At 40.3% G+C, this 18496-nt stretch overlaps 1 protein-coding gene across 1 annotated transcript; it reads right to left on the reverse strand.

The window, feature by feature from the left end:
* Positions 1-18447, reverse strand: metap1 (methionyl aminopeptidase 1). The gene is made up of 11 exons (XM_071515137.1): positions 18319-18447; positions 15120-15171; positions 14766-14875; positions 13584-13644; positions 6722-6813; positions 6513-6596; positions 6262-6400; positions 4669-4800; positions 3978-4121; positions 3808-3873; positions 1-3268 (listed from the first exon to the last, which is right to left on the reverse strand). The coding sequence occupies exons 1-11, from the start codon at positions 18430-18432 to the stop codon at positions 3102-3104; spliced, it is 1161 nt and encodes a 386-aa protein (XP_071371238.1). The 5' UTR covers positions 18433-18447; the 3' UTR covers positions 1-3101.
* Positions 18448-18496: the final 49 nt, after the last annotated feature.

The following is an 18496-nucleotide window of genomic DNA, read 5'->3' on the forward strand; positions in this document are numbered from 1 at the left end:
TTTGAGTCAATTTTATTTGCACAATGCACAGTCAGACATCTCTTTGATCAGTGTTTCCCCCCTGCAGGAACATATACATAGAACATTGTGAGAAGGGGGGAAAAAAAAAAAACGAGAGGAACCAAAACAAAATTATTCAGAGCGAAAAAATATTCTTTGATCTGGACTGAATGAATAATACAATACTAGTACTCGAGAAACAGCCACAAACAACCAAACAGCATCAACGTCGGCAAGTTCTTAATCAGCGAGGATCGCCGATTGATTGGTTTTTAACGAGCAGCACAGACATCGAGGCCTCATGAAGATGTGGAATAGCACGGTGAAGACACTAATTCCCGTTAAGACACTGCAGATTAGGCCTAGCCTGCTTATACATTTGCAAAAAAGAATCCTTTGATGGTTCTCCCTGAAGGCTCTGAGCACAAGGCTGGTTTTAATCTTTTATGTAGGAAAATGGTCTGACCTGGTCAAAAGGGTAGAGACGCTGGGCTATTTTTTGATAAGGATGACGTACAAAATGCACCTTTTTATGGAAATTTTAGTTTATCCAGGTTTGGGTCAATTAAGATTCAATTCCAACTAGTACAAATGCTGATTCAAACTGCAACTGACGAGAGAAATCGGTCTCAATTCTCTCACAGACTGGATATAACAGCCTTGGATAAAGGCTTTTAACTTTTGAAGAAAATCCACTTCCCGAACTGAATTTGAAGTGCAAGTTAAAACACGCCAACAGCCATGTTTAGCTCAGTTCATGTCCTTCTGTGGAAACCAAACTACACAAAACACTTTTAATGTTCAATATTTCTAGTATCACTGATGTGATGTCTGTGAGGCAAAAACAGATCAAGGACTCTGGTGCGGGGATGAAAAAGACCCAAATAAAATATTGAAATGAATGGCTTAAATGAATGTGGATCCATTTAGCTTGATGGGATTAATTAACCACAAAAACAACACACAATTTACAATTCAAATTTGTACTCACCCCATCAATGTACTACCCTAGTCCTAGACTATAAGTGAGTCTGGGAAGCTACTTTGATATAACCGACAAAGCATTTAGTCAGTCAGTACTGATTAATTTACATAAATTTAAAATTTTAACTATCAAAAAAAGAGGGTGCTCCAATAAACAGAAATCAACTGACTGACTAAATGCTTTATAAGCTGCGTCAAAGTTTTGAACCAGCATATCCAGGCAAGTTTGTGAATATCACTCATCTGTGTGACTGCCTCCACTATCACTTTGTGAATTCTAATTATTCACCAATTAATTCAGTCACACCAGTCTAACTTGTAGTGAATAAAACTGGATCAAAATCACATCTGTCCTTGCTAGGCCACGCTGGAAAAGTTCATCTTGTTAGGCTGTCAGTGTACTCCACTGAAATCAAATAGGCAACAAGCCTGATAGGCACCTGGGTTACAATATCCAGTAATGAAAGGCTGATGAATTAAACCACACTGGGATTTAGATCACCAAACCGTCTGAGTACAAACTCACCCACGCAGCGCTACAGAAGAGTCATTTATTACTCCATAAGAAATAAAAAGATGGCAGAGAAACTGATCACATTAGTCCTCTGAAAATGTAGAAATATTGAATGTTGCTCATACCAGAAAATCCCCATATCAAAGTAAATAGTGACTGACTGGATTGAGAAAACATCGGTTAGGTGCCTCGAGATATCCGGCAAAGCTTAAATCCTAAATTCACACATTAAGGCTCAATACGCTACACCAGGGCTATTTGAAACATGACACCGAAAGGGGATTCCTCAAAGCAGGATTAACAAGTTCAGCACTTGAATGACTTTGGGCTCGATGTCATTCTCATTTTTGATATCTACAGAGGCTTTTGTAGTTGCGTCACAAATCTCATAGCAACAATAGCTGACGCCATCTTGGAGGTCGATTGAAGAATTGGCTGTGCGGAAATTATGGCTGAATATATAGAAACCAGAAAGAAAGACACCTGAAAAACATTTGTGGTGTGAGTGTAGGTCCATTCAGTAAGTAAAAGTGAATAGTCCGATATGGTAGATTTGTTTTCAGTAAGCTACTCTTGTCTTTAGCTCTAGTCTCTACTCCAAAACACTGAGTTGTAGCTTGAGAAGTGGCTAAGTTAACTTGAACAAACTGTTGGTTTTTGGCTTTGCTACCTAGCTAGCTAGCTAACTAGCCAGCAGACTAATTTACCAAACCAGTTTATGTTAATGTATCATGTGACTACTAGCCCTTAACGCTAGCTTCTACTGGTCATATTAGCTAATTTGCAAATCAAATGTGTGAAGACAATGATGTTAGCTAACCAGATACTATGCTTAGCCAAGATCTGAGGACTTCCAATATGGCTGCCAGAGGGTGCTTTAAAAGCCAAAACTTCAATCAAGTTGACTTATTGGGAGTGTATGGTAGTCAGATGTAGTTTTCTTGATTTTAAGAAAATCAATGCCAGTTGCTGAGGTTGTGCAACTTGTTGAGCCTGTTTCCTGGAATCCCCCGCCACTTATCATTTGTAGTACAGCTGGTTCTCTTCAGTTCATCTCTGGTCAACTCATATGAGTCTGATTAAGCTAGCAGAGAGGGGTGAGAGAAAAGAAGCAACGCAACATGTGCTAGTCGAATTAGCCCTGAGCTCCACACTCATGACAACAACTAGCCAGCCAGTAAGAGCTCTGGGTGACATAGCCCCAGGGGTCAGAGGTCAAAGCAAGCACCTGATGTCTAGTCCAACACCTGAACAGTCAAACCAAATCAGGTCCCAAGTCAAACCTCTGGGACTGAGCCAAACCCAATTTCATAAATACTTTCATTTTCCTTCAGAGAATACAGTTTTCACTAATAAAACAATCCACAGTTGATATAAGACACATTCAAGTACTTCCATTACATTTGAGCAACCAATATTTAATTGAAAGAACAATGAGAGCCACAGGTGCCTCTTGTTTGAGGTGTGTGTGTGTGTGTGTGTGTGTGTGTGTGTGTGTGTGTGTGTGTGTGTGTGTGTGTGTGTGTGTGAATGATCCAAAGGTTGGGGGGGGGGTTTGTCATAGTGTCTGGTGAGTCCAGTCCTCGGTGCGATCCGGCCCAGCCTACATTTCGGTGATGAAATGGGCGCGGCCGTTGTCCTCCAGGCGGCGGGTGAGGATCTCGCAGCCGGTCTCCGTCACCAGCAGGGTGTGTTCGAACTGAGCCGAGCGCTTCCCGTCTCTGGTCACCGCCGTCCAGCCGTCCGGCCACGTCTCGTCTTGCCAGCCACCTGAGACGACACGCAGTTGGCTTACACACCATCAATTAAACAGAGCGAGCGTAAAGAAACACTCCCACGTCTCCCACCTCTTCACTGGTAACCGGTTAGGTTTACAATTGATTTCAAGATTGTACGGATCACTTTTAAAGTTACAAGCGATTTCACAGACCTTTTAACCCCCTGTGAGCCAGTGTGCAGCCTCAGATCCTCGTTCTTAAGTCTAGGCTGAAGACTAAAGGACACCAGGCTTTTGGCTCTGAACCACCTGCCTGAGGAGCTTAGACTAGGAGAATCACTATCATCAATTAAATCACTTCTTAAACTTATTTTTACAGGCTTGCTTTAATGTGATGTCTTTTATCCTTTTCTTTTTTACAATTATTTTTAACCCTCTAGTCTCATCTTGTGGTGCCATTACTTGTTTTTATTTTAGGAACATGATATTTGCTTCTTTTTTTTTGGGAATTGTTTTAAATAGGGTTACAAAATTAAGATGATGATGATGCTAATTATCATTACTGGTACATACAAAATGCAGTTACACTCACCTTCACATATCATGGGCTCAATGGTGAACACATGGCCAGGCTTCATCACTCCAACTGCTTTGTTTTCTGGTAAAATGAAATCAATCAAGCAATCAGGAAAAGTCAAAGAATCTCAACAGCAACTTCCAGAGGTTTGAAACACTGGCCCCAGCGGGTATGTGGCTACTCACTGGCATAGTGTGGCACATTGGGAGCAGTGTGGAACAGTCTGTGGATGCCGTGGCCACAGTAGCTCCGCACCACGGAGAAGCCGTTGGCCTGAGCATGCTTCTGGATGATGTTGCCTAGCTCTCTGTAGCGAATGCCCGGCTTCACTGTAAGGAACGGACGCAAAACCAGTAGGTAAGGAAGAACGCATGGAGGTAACAAGGCTTAGAAAGAAGAAAATAAAGTAGCTTGAGCCATCTTAAGCATTTAAATTCAATAAGGAGTTTTAGGTTCTAAATGCTGTTCCAGAGGCTTTTCCACCCTAACAAGAAGAAAGAGGGAAACACTGAAAACACTATTGTTTTGGCATGAAAATGGTCAATTGCTACTGTAAAATCTCATTAATCACATACAGTATTACTTTAGGAAGTTTGAGTTGTGGTGATGATACAAGTTGGAAAGGAAACACCTGTAACCCATGTGCCATACACTGTATATCAACTTTCTATGACTGGAAAGACTCATATCTGCAGATCCAATAGAGTAAAACGCATCACCAGAGCAGTTGAAGTGACAGTACAAACATACAAAAGCAATGTGCCGGGGAGGTCGGGTTACCAGAATGTCCACACTAGCGTAGCATTCGTTTGAAAGCCGTGTAGGACAGCGCTCTGTGTGGGCGCATTATAAGGAAAATGAAGCCTGTGCTCCTACCAGAGTCGATGGCTTGCATAAGGCATTCATAGGTGGTCTGGACCAGCTTCTTGGCTCCTTCTTCCACCTCGCCGACAAAGAAGGTCTCGTTGAGGTCTCCGTGGAAACCGTTGTGGTAGACGGTGATGTCCACTGTGTAAGAGAGTGAAAGGGTGAATGTGCAAGAGTCATTCTGTTACATGACTTCAGCTGGAAATCTCACACATTTTGAACACAAAGCAAATATCGATATATGATTTATCTGCCGAAAAAATATGTTTAATGTCTGTACGCAATAGGTGAAGAGCCTTTGTTCATTTTTAATGAATTCACAGGTCATCAAGCCATTTGTAAGGCCATAGTAAATATCCCCATTTAAAATTACAGATGAAATTCCAATTGTTAGCAGGCAATTGGGGACCTTGCAGGCAGCACACAACGGAGGACCTGACTAGCGAAGCCCCATTGGTAAAGGCTAATGAAACGATTTGTCTTGTCGGACCACGCTGCGAGAGAAGAGTTGTTGGCAAGTGCTCCATCAGATGCTCTGAGGGGAGTGGCTGTTGGAAGGCATCTCCCTCGCAGAAATATTCATGAAGGGGCTAAAATTGGCCAAACTCCTGCCGACTCCATTTCTGGATGCTAATACAACCATTTGTCATATAGGGCCAGTCTCTTCCACTCTGTTTAATAAAACATTTCTCCACATCCAAACTTAGCATGGCTGTTCTTAGGGACTTTGGCAGAAGTATAGGGCCCACTCTTGAGGTTTGCTGGGGTAAATTCTGTTAATAAAATATTTACTAATCAAAAAAGCAGAAGAATATACAGAACTGCCCAAAAATTCTAAAAAAAAAAAAAATCAAACAAAAAAATTGCTACTACCAAAACTATTCTTGAGGTCATGTGAGACACTTGTCATGTAAGAAACAAACATACATGGTGGAACAAAATAGGCCTAATCTAATATGGAGGAAGCACATGATAACCAACTACTGAGGTGATCTAAATTCATTCTCTGCCAACACTTCGAAACATAAAACAGCAAGTACATTGGTTATTGTCTACAATTTATCCCATAATGGCTAAAAATACGAGCGATGAAATAGATGTATCAGGGAGTTGAAGTACACTGATGGTGGCTAATGGGAAGCAAATCACCGTAATGTGTCATCTCTGTGCCATAACAATCAGTCAAGAAGCAGTGAAAGATAACTATCTCATTCACCAAAAAAGGCTATGACTTCCGCTAACATTTCAGGAAAAAAACAAAGACCCAAGAAATAACAACAAGCCTGTTGCTGCGCATAGCAAGACTTCAGCTATGCCGATACTTTTCTAACTTTACTTAGAAAATGTAACATCTGAAGTATGCTTAAACTTTATATAAATGAACTGGAATATGCGAGTATTTTCCTGCAAACCCTTAATATTTTCCAAAATGATTTCTCTCTCAAGCTAAGCAGCCAAAATTCCTCAACTATGAGATGATAGCGTATACCAGAGACACCTTTCTTCTACCCCATTTGCATCTTCCAAATCTAAAATGATTCAACGCTTGCGTGTTGAGTGTTGGTACAGACAGCTCTACAGTGTGCAGTGCCGTGAGCGTACCGTTGAGAATGTCCCCATCCTGCAGCGGTCTTCTGTCCGGGATGCCGTGGCAGATGACTTCGTTGACAGACGTGCAGCAGGATTTGGGGAAGTTGTAGTAGTTGAGAGGGGAGGGGTAGCAGTTCCTCGCTGTACAAGCCTGGACAGACAAAGCAGGTGGGCGATAAAGAGGGGAGCAACAAGTTAGCAAGAAAAACAAATAATAGCTGAATGAAATCTAAGGACATGTGTGTGCATGTGTGTGTGTGTACCAGATGCACGGTGTGGTCAATTTCTTCAGTGGTGACACCAGGTTTCACCATCATAGCTGCAATGTCCAGGACTTCTCGCGCCAGCTACAAATAACACACTTGTCAAAAATAAAGTTGCATTTCGTGGAAAACAGCAAAGAATCTTAGATAACGTTCTCACTTTCAAACAGCAAACCAACTACACTTGACCATAAGAAGGCGACACTGACCTTGCACACCACTCTCATGCCTTCGATGTCCTCGGGAGAGAGGATCTTGATCTGCGACGTCCCCTTCAAAGACTGCTCCGACTCAGACATCCCTGTGGGGAGGAAACAAGGACAGACGACATCCAACATCATTCAAATGTCAATACTCAATGACGTTGCTAAACTGACTCACACTGGGCCTTGGAAAACATCTGTCGTCATCCGTCAGTCTTCAGGACAAGGCCTCACCTTTGACCGCCAAAGCTGAATTAATACTCTCCCGATCAAGTGTCTTTACTTCACAAGCTACAATTCAATCATCTGGTCGTGAGGTGGCAAAAGGCATCTTGACATTCTTACAACATGAGTCAGTCCCTCCAGGGGACTTTTGCAATCGCAATAAATGCAAATTCAAACAATTCAATATTTGCAAGAACTTGCAATTTTGCCCCAATAATCCCAATCATTTTTAACCCATCATCACCCTATACTGATGAGTGAGCACAATACACACTCCATACTTCCGTCACTACCTTTATCTTCTGGTGGATCTCAAAGGGCCTTTTTTTCTTTTTTTTTGAAGTGCGTACACCTGAATGTCTTTATGACTTTGCAGCAATGCATGTTCCACAATACTGAGACTATTCAATGTCTTTGTGGGACCAGATGCAACATACTAAAGGGTGGAGACACACTTCAAGAATCCTTGAATGAATTAAGCGCCATGCTGGCCATTCAAACCCAATTTTCTTAAGTAAGAGGAGTCAAGTGTGTATCCACCCTTAAAGTTAACTGTTACCTGCTATGGTGTCTGACCTCTGGCAGCTTCAACAGATCACAATGCCCCCAAATAGATGTGCACTCTTGGATGAACACAGACAGATAGACGCTTTTCATAGAGCACACAGCCATTTGCAGCCAAAAACTCAGTGCTTAAAACCTAGGGAATAATGTGAAGGCCTGTTCCTAAATCTTGAGCTGCTCCATTGACAATACATGAGAGACTCGCAAGCGACTTGTTAAAAGGGATAAAGGCAAACTGCATTTTGGTGTCCAAATGGGAATGGGCAGTATTTTGCACCAGCGCTTTGAATGTAACCAAAAACCCAGGAAAACAGTGAAAGTGATCCTGCCCAGGAAAACATCCTGAGCATGGTCATTTTATCTGTATGTATAATTTTCAGTTGAGCCGACCTCAGTATGACTTTGCTATGATAGCCCATGTTCACCTATAAAAAATATGTACATCTTCAGCTCGACTTGAATCAAGAGCATTTCAAAATACATTTGACTTTTTTTCTTCAGAGTGCTAACATATAGACATAACATAAGATATAACATTCAAATATTAATTTAAATTTTTAGAAAAAAAACTAACACATTTAAACTAAATGTGTTATTCAGACTTCCTCTCCGAGCTGTAGTTCTTTCACATATTTCAGTGGGGCCATTCATAACAGCTACATGGCTCAGTCTTCATGCTGAGCTTTCATTACGTATTAATGTAATATTGTCATTTTTGACATCAGTGGAATGGTGGGTTAATTGAGGGGAAGTTCTTAAAAACGTCCTCCTGACAAGGTTCCTGAGATTTGAAATTCCAGGAACGGAATTTAAACACATATTTAACACTGCGCTCAAGCATTCTGAGGTGAATACACACTAAATCCCACTGAGATGTATTGAAGAGACCTAATCAAACTCCTAGCAACAACCTTTAAATGAAGTCTGAGTAACACAAAATGTAAATTTCTTTGCAGTAACAAATACATTTGCAAACAAAAAACACAGTAACCACCCTGAACTATAGAGTGATAATGATGGCATCATTACAAAAACAAATTCCTACGTACAAACTACATCTAAAAGTGTCTAAAAGCGCCCTGCGTTCTAGAGACAACTAGCAGGGATTACACTATAGCATCAAACCTGGCTAGAGGCAGACTAACTAGACTCACACTGTCGACTCGGGAGAAGAGGGCAAGATTGTTACTAGCATTGTATTGGACAGCAGAAGCAGCACAGGCGCCAGTGCAGTCCATCAGTGCTTAGCACTTATTAAGTCAATTTAAATTTCAATTATTTAATAGCCAAGACCACAACATGCAATTCAGTTGTTATTGGACTGAAAAGCTTAAATGAGACAATTTTTGAAATGCCTGTTGGTCAAAGCATTGGAGCCATCAACATTTCACTCATCTATAATTTATTAACACGACAAGATGATTGCTGGACGAACATGAACAGTTGCCTAGCAACATGGACTTTAGACAGGTTTGTGTGGCAATAGTCAAAAATAGCCCTTCTTTACTACCCAACAAGTCTACAGTGTGAGAGCACCAATCAATTTGGCTTACTTACAGTTTGATTCTGCTGCTCAGAAAAGAATAGACAGGAGTGGGAAAATCAAAGTGTGCACAGCATGATGTCTTTGTAGCATTGAGGTTCACCTCGTGTGTGATAATGGCAATCAACCATTAAAAAAACAAAAAAAACACTTGATTTGGCGTAGGCTTGACAACAGCGGTATGGTAGGAGCAATTAGCCTGTAGTGACACAATCTTTCTCTATTCTCTGCATGTGCATCACAGGACAATGAAAGGAAACTGTAACCATGACTACCTGGATATGGTCATATGCAGTCAGATGATAAGGATGTGGAGGTTGCCATGTAAACCAACCAGGTTACAATTAAGGTCTGTTAATTAACACAAAAATAGCAGACGGATGGTATGACCACAATATGGCAATAATTGTGCAGACCTGTCAACTTTTCTACATAATAAATCTAAAACCGGGGGGGGGGTCACAGGAAGACACTGTGGGACCAAAATCAATTCCAGTCCCAGGGTTAAAATGTCCCTACACTTGACTTGAACCAGCTTTTAGAAAAATGTACAGAAGTGTATATTACTCATTGGAAACTTTTTTGAATTAATGTAAGACCTTGTTTATTCTGTGAAAACAAAAATTTGATTTAGTCCAGCCTAACACTAAAGGTCAATGAATTTTTAGGGACCCAACAAGCTGCCAAATGACAACTAGCCATTTCACATAACCCTCTCCTACCATGCACACAAAAACCGGTGGCAGGACAGTCGACGACATCCATGCATTGTTCAAATTACAAACATTTTTTTTGTTAAATAGTGAACAAATTTGCAGACTGTGTGTTTGGATGTCATATCATATTTCTGTTGTTTACCATGTTTACTTTTCAGAACAAAGTAATGATAAAAAAGAATTGCACCATGGAATAAGTGTGTTTACCTAGGCTAAATAAAAAATAACAGAAATAACAGAGCTGCGTTTGAGAATTTATTAATAATAAGTAGCCTAATTAGTGCTGAAATAATCCGCTTTCACATGCAAGGGAAAAAACACTGCAGTTTCAATTTCAGAAGTCTTATTCTTCTGTCCATTTTCTGAGTCTTCAGCAGTGTGCACAGTGATGTAACATGGGTCTCGGTCTGCTTGGAGGACAGAGAAGGTGTCTTGGGTATGCAAATATTCCTGGCTGTCATGAAACTTGTCACACCGGCTGCTCTGCGTATTCATGCACTGTTAATTTAAGATGTCCAGAATGTTGTAACACTCTGGCACAGGCCTTCAACAGGCGGCAGCTCTCAGTGTGTACTTGTGTGTTATCAAATCCATGTCAATCCAGTGGCAAACTGTTGTAGTAATGAACAGTACCAGATCATTTATATAGGGTCATCAACTTCCACTATAGGATGCATGGTGCTGAGGATGCAGACTCTTTTCTTAGGTTTGCTCGTGTAGATTTTGAGCGTTAATCTCTCAGTTCATCACCGTGAGCAGGGTTCCCACGGTCTTTGAAAATCCTTGAAAGCTTGTGGATTTGAAAAAATAAAATAAGACCTCAATCCACCGCCATCCACCCCTTTTTGAAAATGGGTGGATGGCCTTAAAAGTAATTCTTTCTTTTTTTTTAATTAAAATGTAGCACCAAATTTATCATTCCTCTCTATGTCCTAAGATCAACAGTTCACATCCTGAGGAAAACCATCTGATGGAGATTTGTATTCATACAAGAGCAGTTTTAAAATGAAGGACTTCACCATGAGTTATTGAGTTTTCAAGATCATGATTAAAAATGAGGCCTCCATTATGTCTAATTTTGACCAATGTCATGTCTCACCCCACAGCATGCCAATTTTGAGTCCCTGGATTTCACCAAACAAGATAGTGAAACGTTTTTGAATTTGATGTTCAAGTGAGTGTGAGAACCCTGCGTGAGGTTGAATCATGAAGCAGACTTCTGTTTGTGTGCACCGGGTGGCAATTATTTTTGCTGCTTGTTCATTGTTCCCAATACAAGATAATTCTCCTTGGATTCATTCACATCAATACTGGGAGGCTAACTGCCAAAATGATGGACCATGAGCTATGCTCATCAACAGGTTTGATTGCAAGGGGGGAAGTAGGGTGTTTTTACGATCAGGGTCGTTGTACACCAAAGATTTTTTTTTTTTAAATAGGTTTAAATGGAAATTAATAGAGACTACAGATAATAAAGTCACAGATGAAAGGAGTCGACCAGCCAGGAAATAGCTGCATTTTCAAATATGACAAAAATGATGCACCATGAATAAAATACTGGAACTGTGCTGACTTCAGATAACAGTGTGTCAATAGACTATATTAATGTGAAAATCATTATTACACATGTATTCACCTCTTGCTTCAAATACATCTGGAATAGTTTCCGATTGTCATACCGTTGTAGCCTGATCCTCACCATCACTGGATTGGCTTTAAATGGTCAAATGGATGAGGAAGTGTCCATATGGATATCTATTTTAAATAATGAATCAATCTTGCACTTCCAACCTCTTGACTGGTGACGGCGCTATAGGAGGACACTGAAGACACCCAATGGAATGCAGGGCTTTGGTAACTAACCTGTGAAGATGGTGGTAAACCATCAGCTGCACTACCAAAAAAGGATTGCCATGGTCATCTTGTGTCAATATCAAATAGGCTGCTATCAACTGGTAGCTTTCATGTTATTCACTAACTGCACACAGTGAGTAGGAAGTGCGTACAATATCGCTGCCACAGCAATCAAGCCGTGTTTCACTTGTACTAGTCATGCATATGCAAATTATGATTTAAAGTATATTTGTGTGTGGAATTTCTAGCTAAAGTCTTGCACACTATGTTGATTTGAGGTTGTGTCCAAGTCACTGATGCCATGTGCTATGAGCTCCTTACAGTGTAATTGACAACAGTCATCGATTGGCTACATTCAGAACCTGGACAGCTCTCAGTCAGATGTGCCATAAGGGCCGATATCATTATAGTTAACCTAATTTGTTAACTTGTTAATATTGCCATTTGTTTACAATTCATTCTGATGTGCTGGAGATAAACAGAAAAAGTAAATGAATAATAAGGAAATATCATAAACAAATAAAATGAAATAAATCACATCCTTTGTCCTCAGATCATTATTATGTGTAACAAGTTAACAAATTAGGTTAACTATAATTTAAAGAAACATTCCAAATAATAATTATAATGAAATGAATCTACTCCGAGGCAAATTTATCTTTCTTTATCTGTCCATTGTTCACACTAAATCTTCCATTCGGAATCAAATCGAATCGTGAGATTCCCAAAGATTCACACCCCTAATTTGAAGCGTAATATATTGATGTTTTGTATACAGTTGTTATGTCCCTGCAATTTACCATTATGGGCAAATAAAGAAAATGTTTGTCTGAAAACATTTCTTGTTAAGGTTTGGACTTTGTGTGCCCTGTATGCAACATTAATGTCCTTTGTCACATACCTGTTTAAGTGATGAACTGCACTACTTGTGGTTGTTTTTAGAGATGGTAACAGACATTTTATACACGTGCTACAATTTTGTGGCCTGTGCAACAAAACTATCAACCTCTGTAGCACCAGTGCCATGTGCAAAAAAAGTTCATGTACAGCCCTGCATTTATCACATAACTCAGCAATGAGTCACAGTAATTAGGGGCCGGCAGCAGAGCTGGCCGGCCTTGTTTTTCTATGTTGTCTTCTTCTTACCAAAACTGTCTTCCCATGAATGAAAATGCACCAAATTTTGCACACAGGTCCAGTCCCATTCCAAACGACACCCACTACATTTTGGAATAGCCTCATGGTGGCGCTACAGCAATCAATCAAAATGTAAAATTTTAAAAACCTGCAATAAATCAGTGGTACATCCTACAGACCTCTAATTTTCACACTTAAACATCAGTTTTTCGCTTAAGGAGCATTCAATCTTTGTAAAAATAAGGAGCACAGTGCAGTTTTGGGTGTTTGTGCAGCAGCTTGATTCGTGAATAGGTAGGATTCCATTTTCTACACTGTTAGCTCGGGCATCTTGGCAGCAAAGAGCTCCACAGTGTGCAGATAAAAAGCTTTCTTTGTAAAACCACCCCCACGTGTTTGTGTCTTCTTTGAGTAGCAGATTTCTATAAGCCACTTCAAATGGTGACAACTGGATGTCCTTAAACTGGCAGTCATCGTCAGTGTTGTCCCTGTTGCCGAGACAGCGAATGACCTTGTGTCTAAGTGGTCAACTGTTATGTGTTTTTGTGAATGTGTTTATTCAGTTGATACACACAGATTTTTTCCACACACAAACACGGTGTAGGCGTGATTATTTCAATGGAGACACAGTCTTTAAATGCTCAAGAAAATCAGGTTTTTTTAACATTTTAAATTACAGCTCAAGTCCTCCCACGCAAGAAAAAAAGAACACGTAACATGTTGAGAAAGTGAGTTTCAGAGAAGATGGTTAAACTACCCAACTAGTGACCTTACTGATGAAGGATAAACATCAACTGAAAATGTGTTTGTGTGAAGGAAGAGTGCTTACCTCGCGGATGATCAGCATAGTCAGGTCTTTGGATGTCACCGGGCACAGGCCTCATGGGAGTCTACACCAGGAGCCAAAGAGAGGGCAGAAAGGTTACATGGAATTCACACACATCAGCCTAACCACATGACAACAGCTGAGGCAAGCCAGAATTTTATGACCTTAGCAGCATCTAATTAACACTAAAGTGATGGGCAACATGAGAATCAACAGCATTCAATGATTTAGGTGCACACAGTTTACCTATTGGTTTTGGCAAATGGTTATAAAAGAATCCAGAATCCTGCCCAACTGTAACATAATCACCTTCCAGGGGCCAAAGACACAGCTTAACACAATCCACTAGTCTGATCCAATCATACAAATAAGAGGTGCACTGATAGCACCTGTAGTATCAGGATTGGCACCAATCCAGCTCCAAAGTACGCGTACTCAGATCGGCAAATCAATCTGTCCCAATAATGATTTTTGTCACATGCTCTTTGGCACAACATTACTTTGGCAGGAGGAGCAAAAGTCTCTCCTGACGTGAGAAAGCTGTAACACTGCTATTTGTAAAGTTCTCAGGCATTTCACCTATTGTTTAGAAGAGGAGCCTTGGCTATGCAGGCTGAATGCCATTCTGTTTCATTAGGCGTAACCTACCAAACTGTTCTTTTATCTCTGAACAATTCTGAATAAGCCGTTTGAGTCCATCAATAAGCTGTATTTGAGAAGCTATATCATCTAGCCTATGTTATGTAGACAATTCTCTATTATATTAGCACCATTTTTTTGTGACTGAGGATTGTTACACAATGTTCAGTGTATCATTTGATGAAATCAATATATAAATGCAACTGAAGCACTGTAATCCTGTAATTATATTCAGCCAATACTCAGTGACATGACAATGTAAATTGAGTAGGACTTGGATTGGTACACATATCTGCCAATCATCTTGATGAAGAACTCAGTACTCATATCGGTTTTCAAAAATTACTGTCAGTGCAACTCTAATATAAAGTAAGCCTATACACTGCAGTTGAATCCACAATGTATAATATCCTCATAAATTGGAAAGTCAATATTTATTGCTTACTTGTGATATGTCTATTACTTGACATTACCTGAACCATAAATCATAGATGGGATGACGTGTGAAATGAGTGAAATGACATTCGTTAACAACCAAGGGCTTACCAGCGGGTAGTGAGGGCGTAGTTTCCCTGTGTAGCGGTAGCCCGGCCATGGGTCTGTGTTGGTGTCCTTCTCCACACAGTTCTTAGGCTCATTCTGGCTCTTGTCCTCCTCTAACGAAACACAACACAAGGTGTCCAAAAGTATCTGCCACCACTGTGTCAGTTCACGGTCAAGTGCTACAATCTACTGTTAACCTCCTCCCATCGAATGGCATGCACTGGTTCAGTTCTTGGTTCCTACAATCCCAACTCATATCTTCATGGTTTGCTAGCTGTAATTACATGTAATTCATCCAGCACAGTCCATTACATCTAAAAAGAACAATGATGAATGACAGGGATTAGTAATACATACTTGCTTTTTTGTGCAGCAACTTGTGAGACCCCCAACTCCCTTTGAAACACTCCTGGAAATGAACACAGAGAGAAAACCGCTAAATGGGGAGGGAAAGTGATGGAAAATCAAAGAGCAAGAGAAAGTGAGAGCAAGAGTAACCAAGAAAAGGATTGATCATCCACTGTTTTTTGTTTTACAACAAATCAAGACAGCTTAATGCCAAGTGACGGGTCAAAAATTTGTGCATGGATCAGCACATGATTTTAGGCAGTAGGTCTGTCAATTTCCAATTTTTCAAATTCAACTATGATTTGACTGAAATTAGTCTGAATTCATCTGAAATTTTAATATTAGTGCTAAAATGTACATGATATTGACACATGAAAGCAGGGCAAAATGAATGGACAATGTGTTTTCAACTGGTAGAGATTCTATCTGGAGTTGATTCTGGACCTCAACACACTACCTGACCTTCTAACACTTAGCCTACCTGCTCTGAAAGAACCCAGCCAGGTCCCAAAACAATGCTGTCAGGTGATGCAACGAATGAACCTTTGAATGCCATGCCGACACCAGACATGTTTTTTAGGTTGTTCAAGAATGTGGTACTTCTGAAATGATTGGTTATTAATTCAAGTTTAAATAGTCTACACCTGTTCTTGATGTAGCACAAATTGCGCTCCATGGTGGGCTAAACTATCTCATCAGCAGTTTATGTGGCAGCGGAGCAATCAAAAGGCTGACTAAGTGAAGGTACTGTGGCTGCAGTGGGACAGTTTGTGTTCGGGGTTCCTCCACGGTGCTTTACAGCCAAGGCAGGCTGCTTTAAAAAAAGATTGTGTTTGATTCTGTTTTGATTGTAGTCAATTTGTGGTGATCTGTAATCATGCTGTAAATAAAGAGCTGCAAACAAAATTGCAGTTATGCATCGTTTCTATCAATGTTGCACGTTCTTTACCTAAGCAAGTTTATTCCAATTTTGCATCGCAGCGGAAAAGCAACAATGTGCGCTACATACACATGCATGGCCACTGGCTTCATAGACAAACAACCTATTCACACCCAGCTTAAAAAAAAAAAAAAAAAAAACCAAAACGCTGCTTCAGGGTACATTTTGACACACCCAACGATATCTTTCCAAGTATTCTCAATGCCATCAAAGTGCATCTTATTAACAGACTGATTCATTAGATGGCACAGTCTAAAAAAGTTAAACATCACAATATGAACTACATTTTAAACAGATAACAATTAACATTTCGGGAAAATTTTGACATTTGCAGAAGCAATTTAGCTGGCTTTATAAAAGGCTGAAATGATGCTGACTAAATAGAAAAGCAAAAAATATCTTGTTTGGTATTAATATGCAATTCCGATACCAATACCAGTGTTGACAATTTTCAAACCAAGCAATACCCAGCCCAACTAGCAAGGCAGTCACATACAAGAGCATACCATAACAGTAAAACATTGATTAGGTCTGCTTGGAAGGAGTTTTTGGATTTCTAGGGCAAGTCTGGATACCAGAATATGAAAAGTTTAAACTAGCTGATCAACATTTATCCCTCAGCTCTATTGTTTGCTAGCCAATATGTTTGTCCCCTCCCAAAGCCAGTAGCAAAAGTAAAGAGTTTCCTGATGGCGCTATCAAGAGACAATTCTTGCAATATTGACAATAACTTGAAATAATAACTAGAAGAAATAGCAACAGCAATGATTTCACAGAGAGATGGGCACATTTTGCCTGCCAATCACACTGCATTAGAATTTTGCTTTAAGGCGAACTTTGAAAAAAATGGGTGACTTAACAAGTAACACTTTACTGCTTTCTTTTCATTCCAATGCTGTAAAGGTCGATGGAAACGCTCAAGCATTCCAAAGTCTACAAAGTTAATTTACAATTTAAATTTCAATGGAGTAGGTTAAGATTTTGTCTCTAAAGGCATTGCAGAATAGCGCCTTGGCTCTGTGGTTTCTAGCTACATTTGGTAGAATTGCTCAAATTCACAAACATTGGTTTGAAAGTAATTGACTGTACTAAATTTAGTCTTATGTGTAAAAACTATAATCCTCAGGAGAAAGTGCTAAGAGTAAAAATATCTCACAGCCCACCAATTCTCATACCAATGCCTCTGGAGTCAAACATAGTGGCACCTCAACTACTTGACCTGCCACCCAAGCTAACTCTATTTATAAAACGTTTGACTGAACTAACGTTACAGTGTATCGCTGGTCTGTTGCCACAACATTATTCATAATTGACGTGCAGACATGTCTCGTGAGGAGAGAGCATCATGCCCAACTAGTTTAATGATGGCTTGCTTATTGGCAAAAGTACACACCTGATAGACTATGACTTAAGACCTTTATATAAATCGTTAGGGTCTTCTGGTAAATTCAGGATATAGATTCACGAGGCGGCACAAAAAACCTCAATAACCACAGTGTGTATTGGTGGGAGACGACTGTGGTGATAACAGGCGTACCAATTCTAAAAGTTGACATTTCATTGGGGGAAAACCCTGTGTAATGGACCATCTCTATGCCGAACTGGAAAGTAGCTTCTAACAATCCGTAAAAGGCATTGAGTCATGTTCTACACTGTTCTACCAAGTATGCACCCTTGCAGATACATACTTGACATACAGACATCTTTAAACTGGCAGATTTTTGAGTCGTCCTTGGTTACTGATGCTCCACACAGGAGAGAACGTATCGAGGCAAGGATCAAACATCGTGGCACCATAAGTGACCTGTCACGCTAAAATAATCTCTTGAATTTTCAAATTCACTAACGTTACGTTCGGCGTAGGATATGATCGCGAAACCTTATAACATTGTTGCTAGATGACAGGTATATTGTAATATGTAATATGTTTAGCTAGCGAAACAACTTAGATGTGTTATTTAGCCCAGTGACGTACAGCTAACAGTCGTTTAGCTAACCAGCCAGCAGTTAGCCGTAAGGTTACTCCTCTGGCCTACTGTTACAGACAGCATCAGTTACCATCAGTTACTACATTATTCATCCGCAGACACCCGTCTAGACAGACCGAAAGCATTTGTCAACACTTAACTGTTAGGTTATCAGCGGTTTATCAAGCACCTGCACATGGCTAGCTAGCTGGACAGTTAGCTGCCTCGTGATGGAACACAGGGCCCCAATGTGTGGTTACAACCAATATTAAAACTGAACGAGTTGGAAAAGCAACAGTACCTGTGAACAGAAGTATGAGCCTTGAATACCAAGCTTGATACAGGTGGGGCATTGAAGTTTGGCTTCCTTGCTGCAGCCCTCTGTTTCACACTCCCTTGCCTCGGTACTCGCCATGCCTTCGTCTAGGAGGGGTGGAGTCGCAGAGAGGCAGCCAGCTGCAGTTCACAACGCATGTCTG

This window comes from Centroberyx affinis, unplaced genomic scaffold (genome assembly GCF_046629955.1).
Source record: "Centroberyx affinis isolate AG114_WGS23_722 - 3 ecotype Tasmania unplaced genomic scaffold, CSIRO-AGI_Caff_v1 ptg000313l_1, whole genome shotgun sequence".
Classification (NCBI taxonomy): domain Eukaryota; kingdom Metazoa; phylum Chordata; class Actinopteri; order Beryciformes; family Berycidae; genus Centroberyx; species Centroberyx affinis.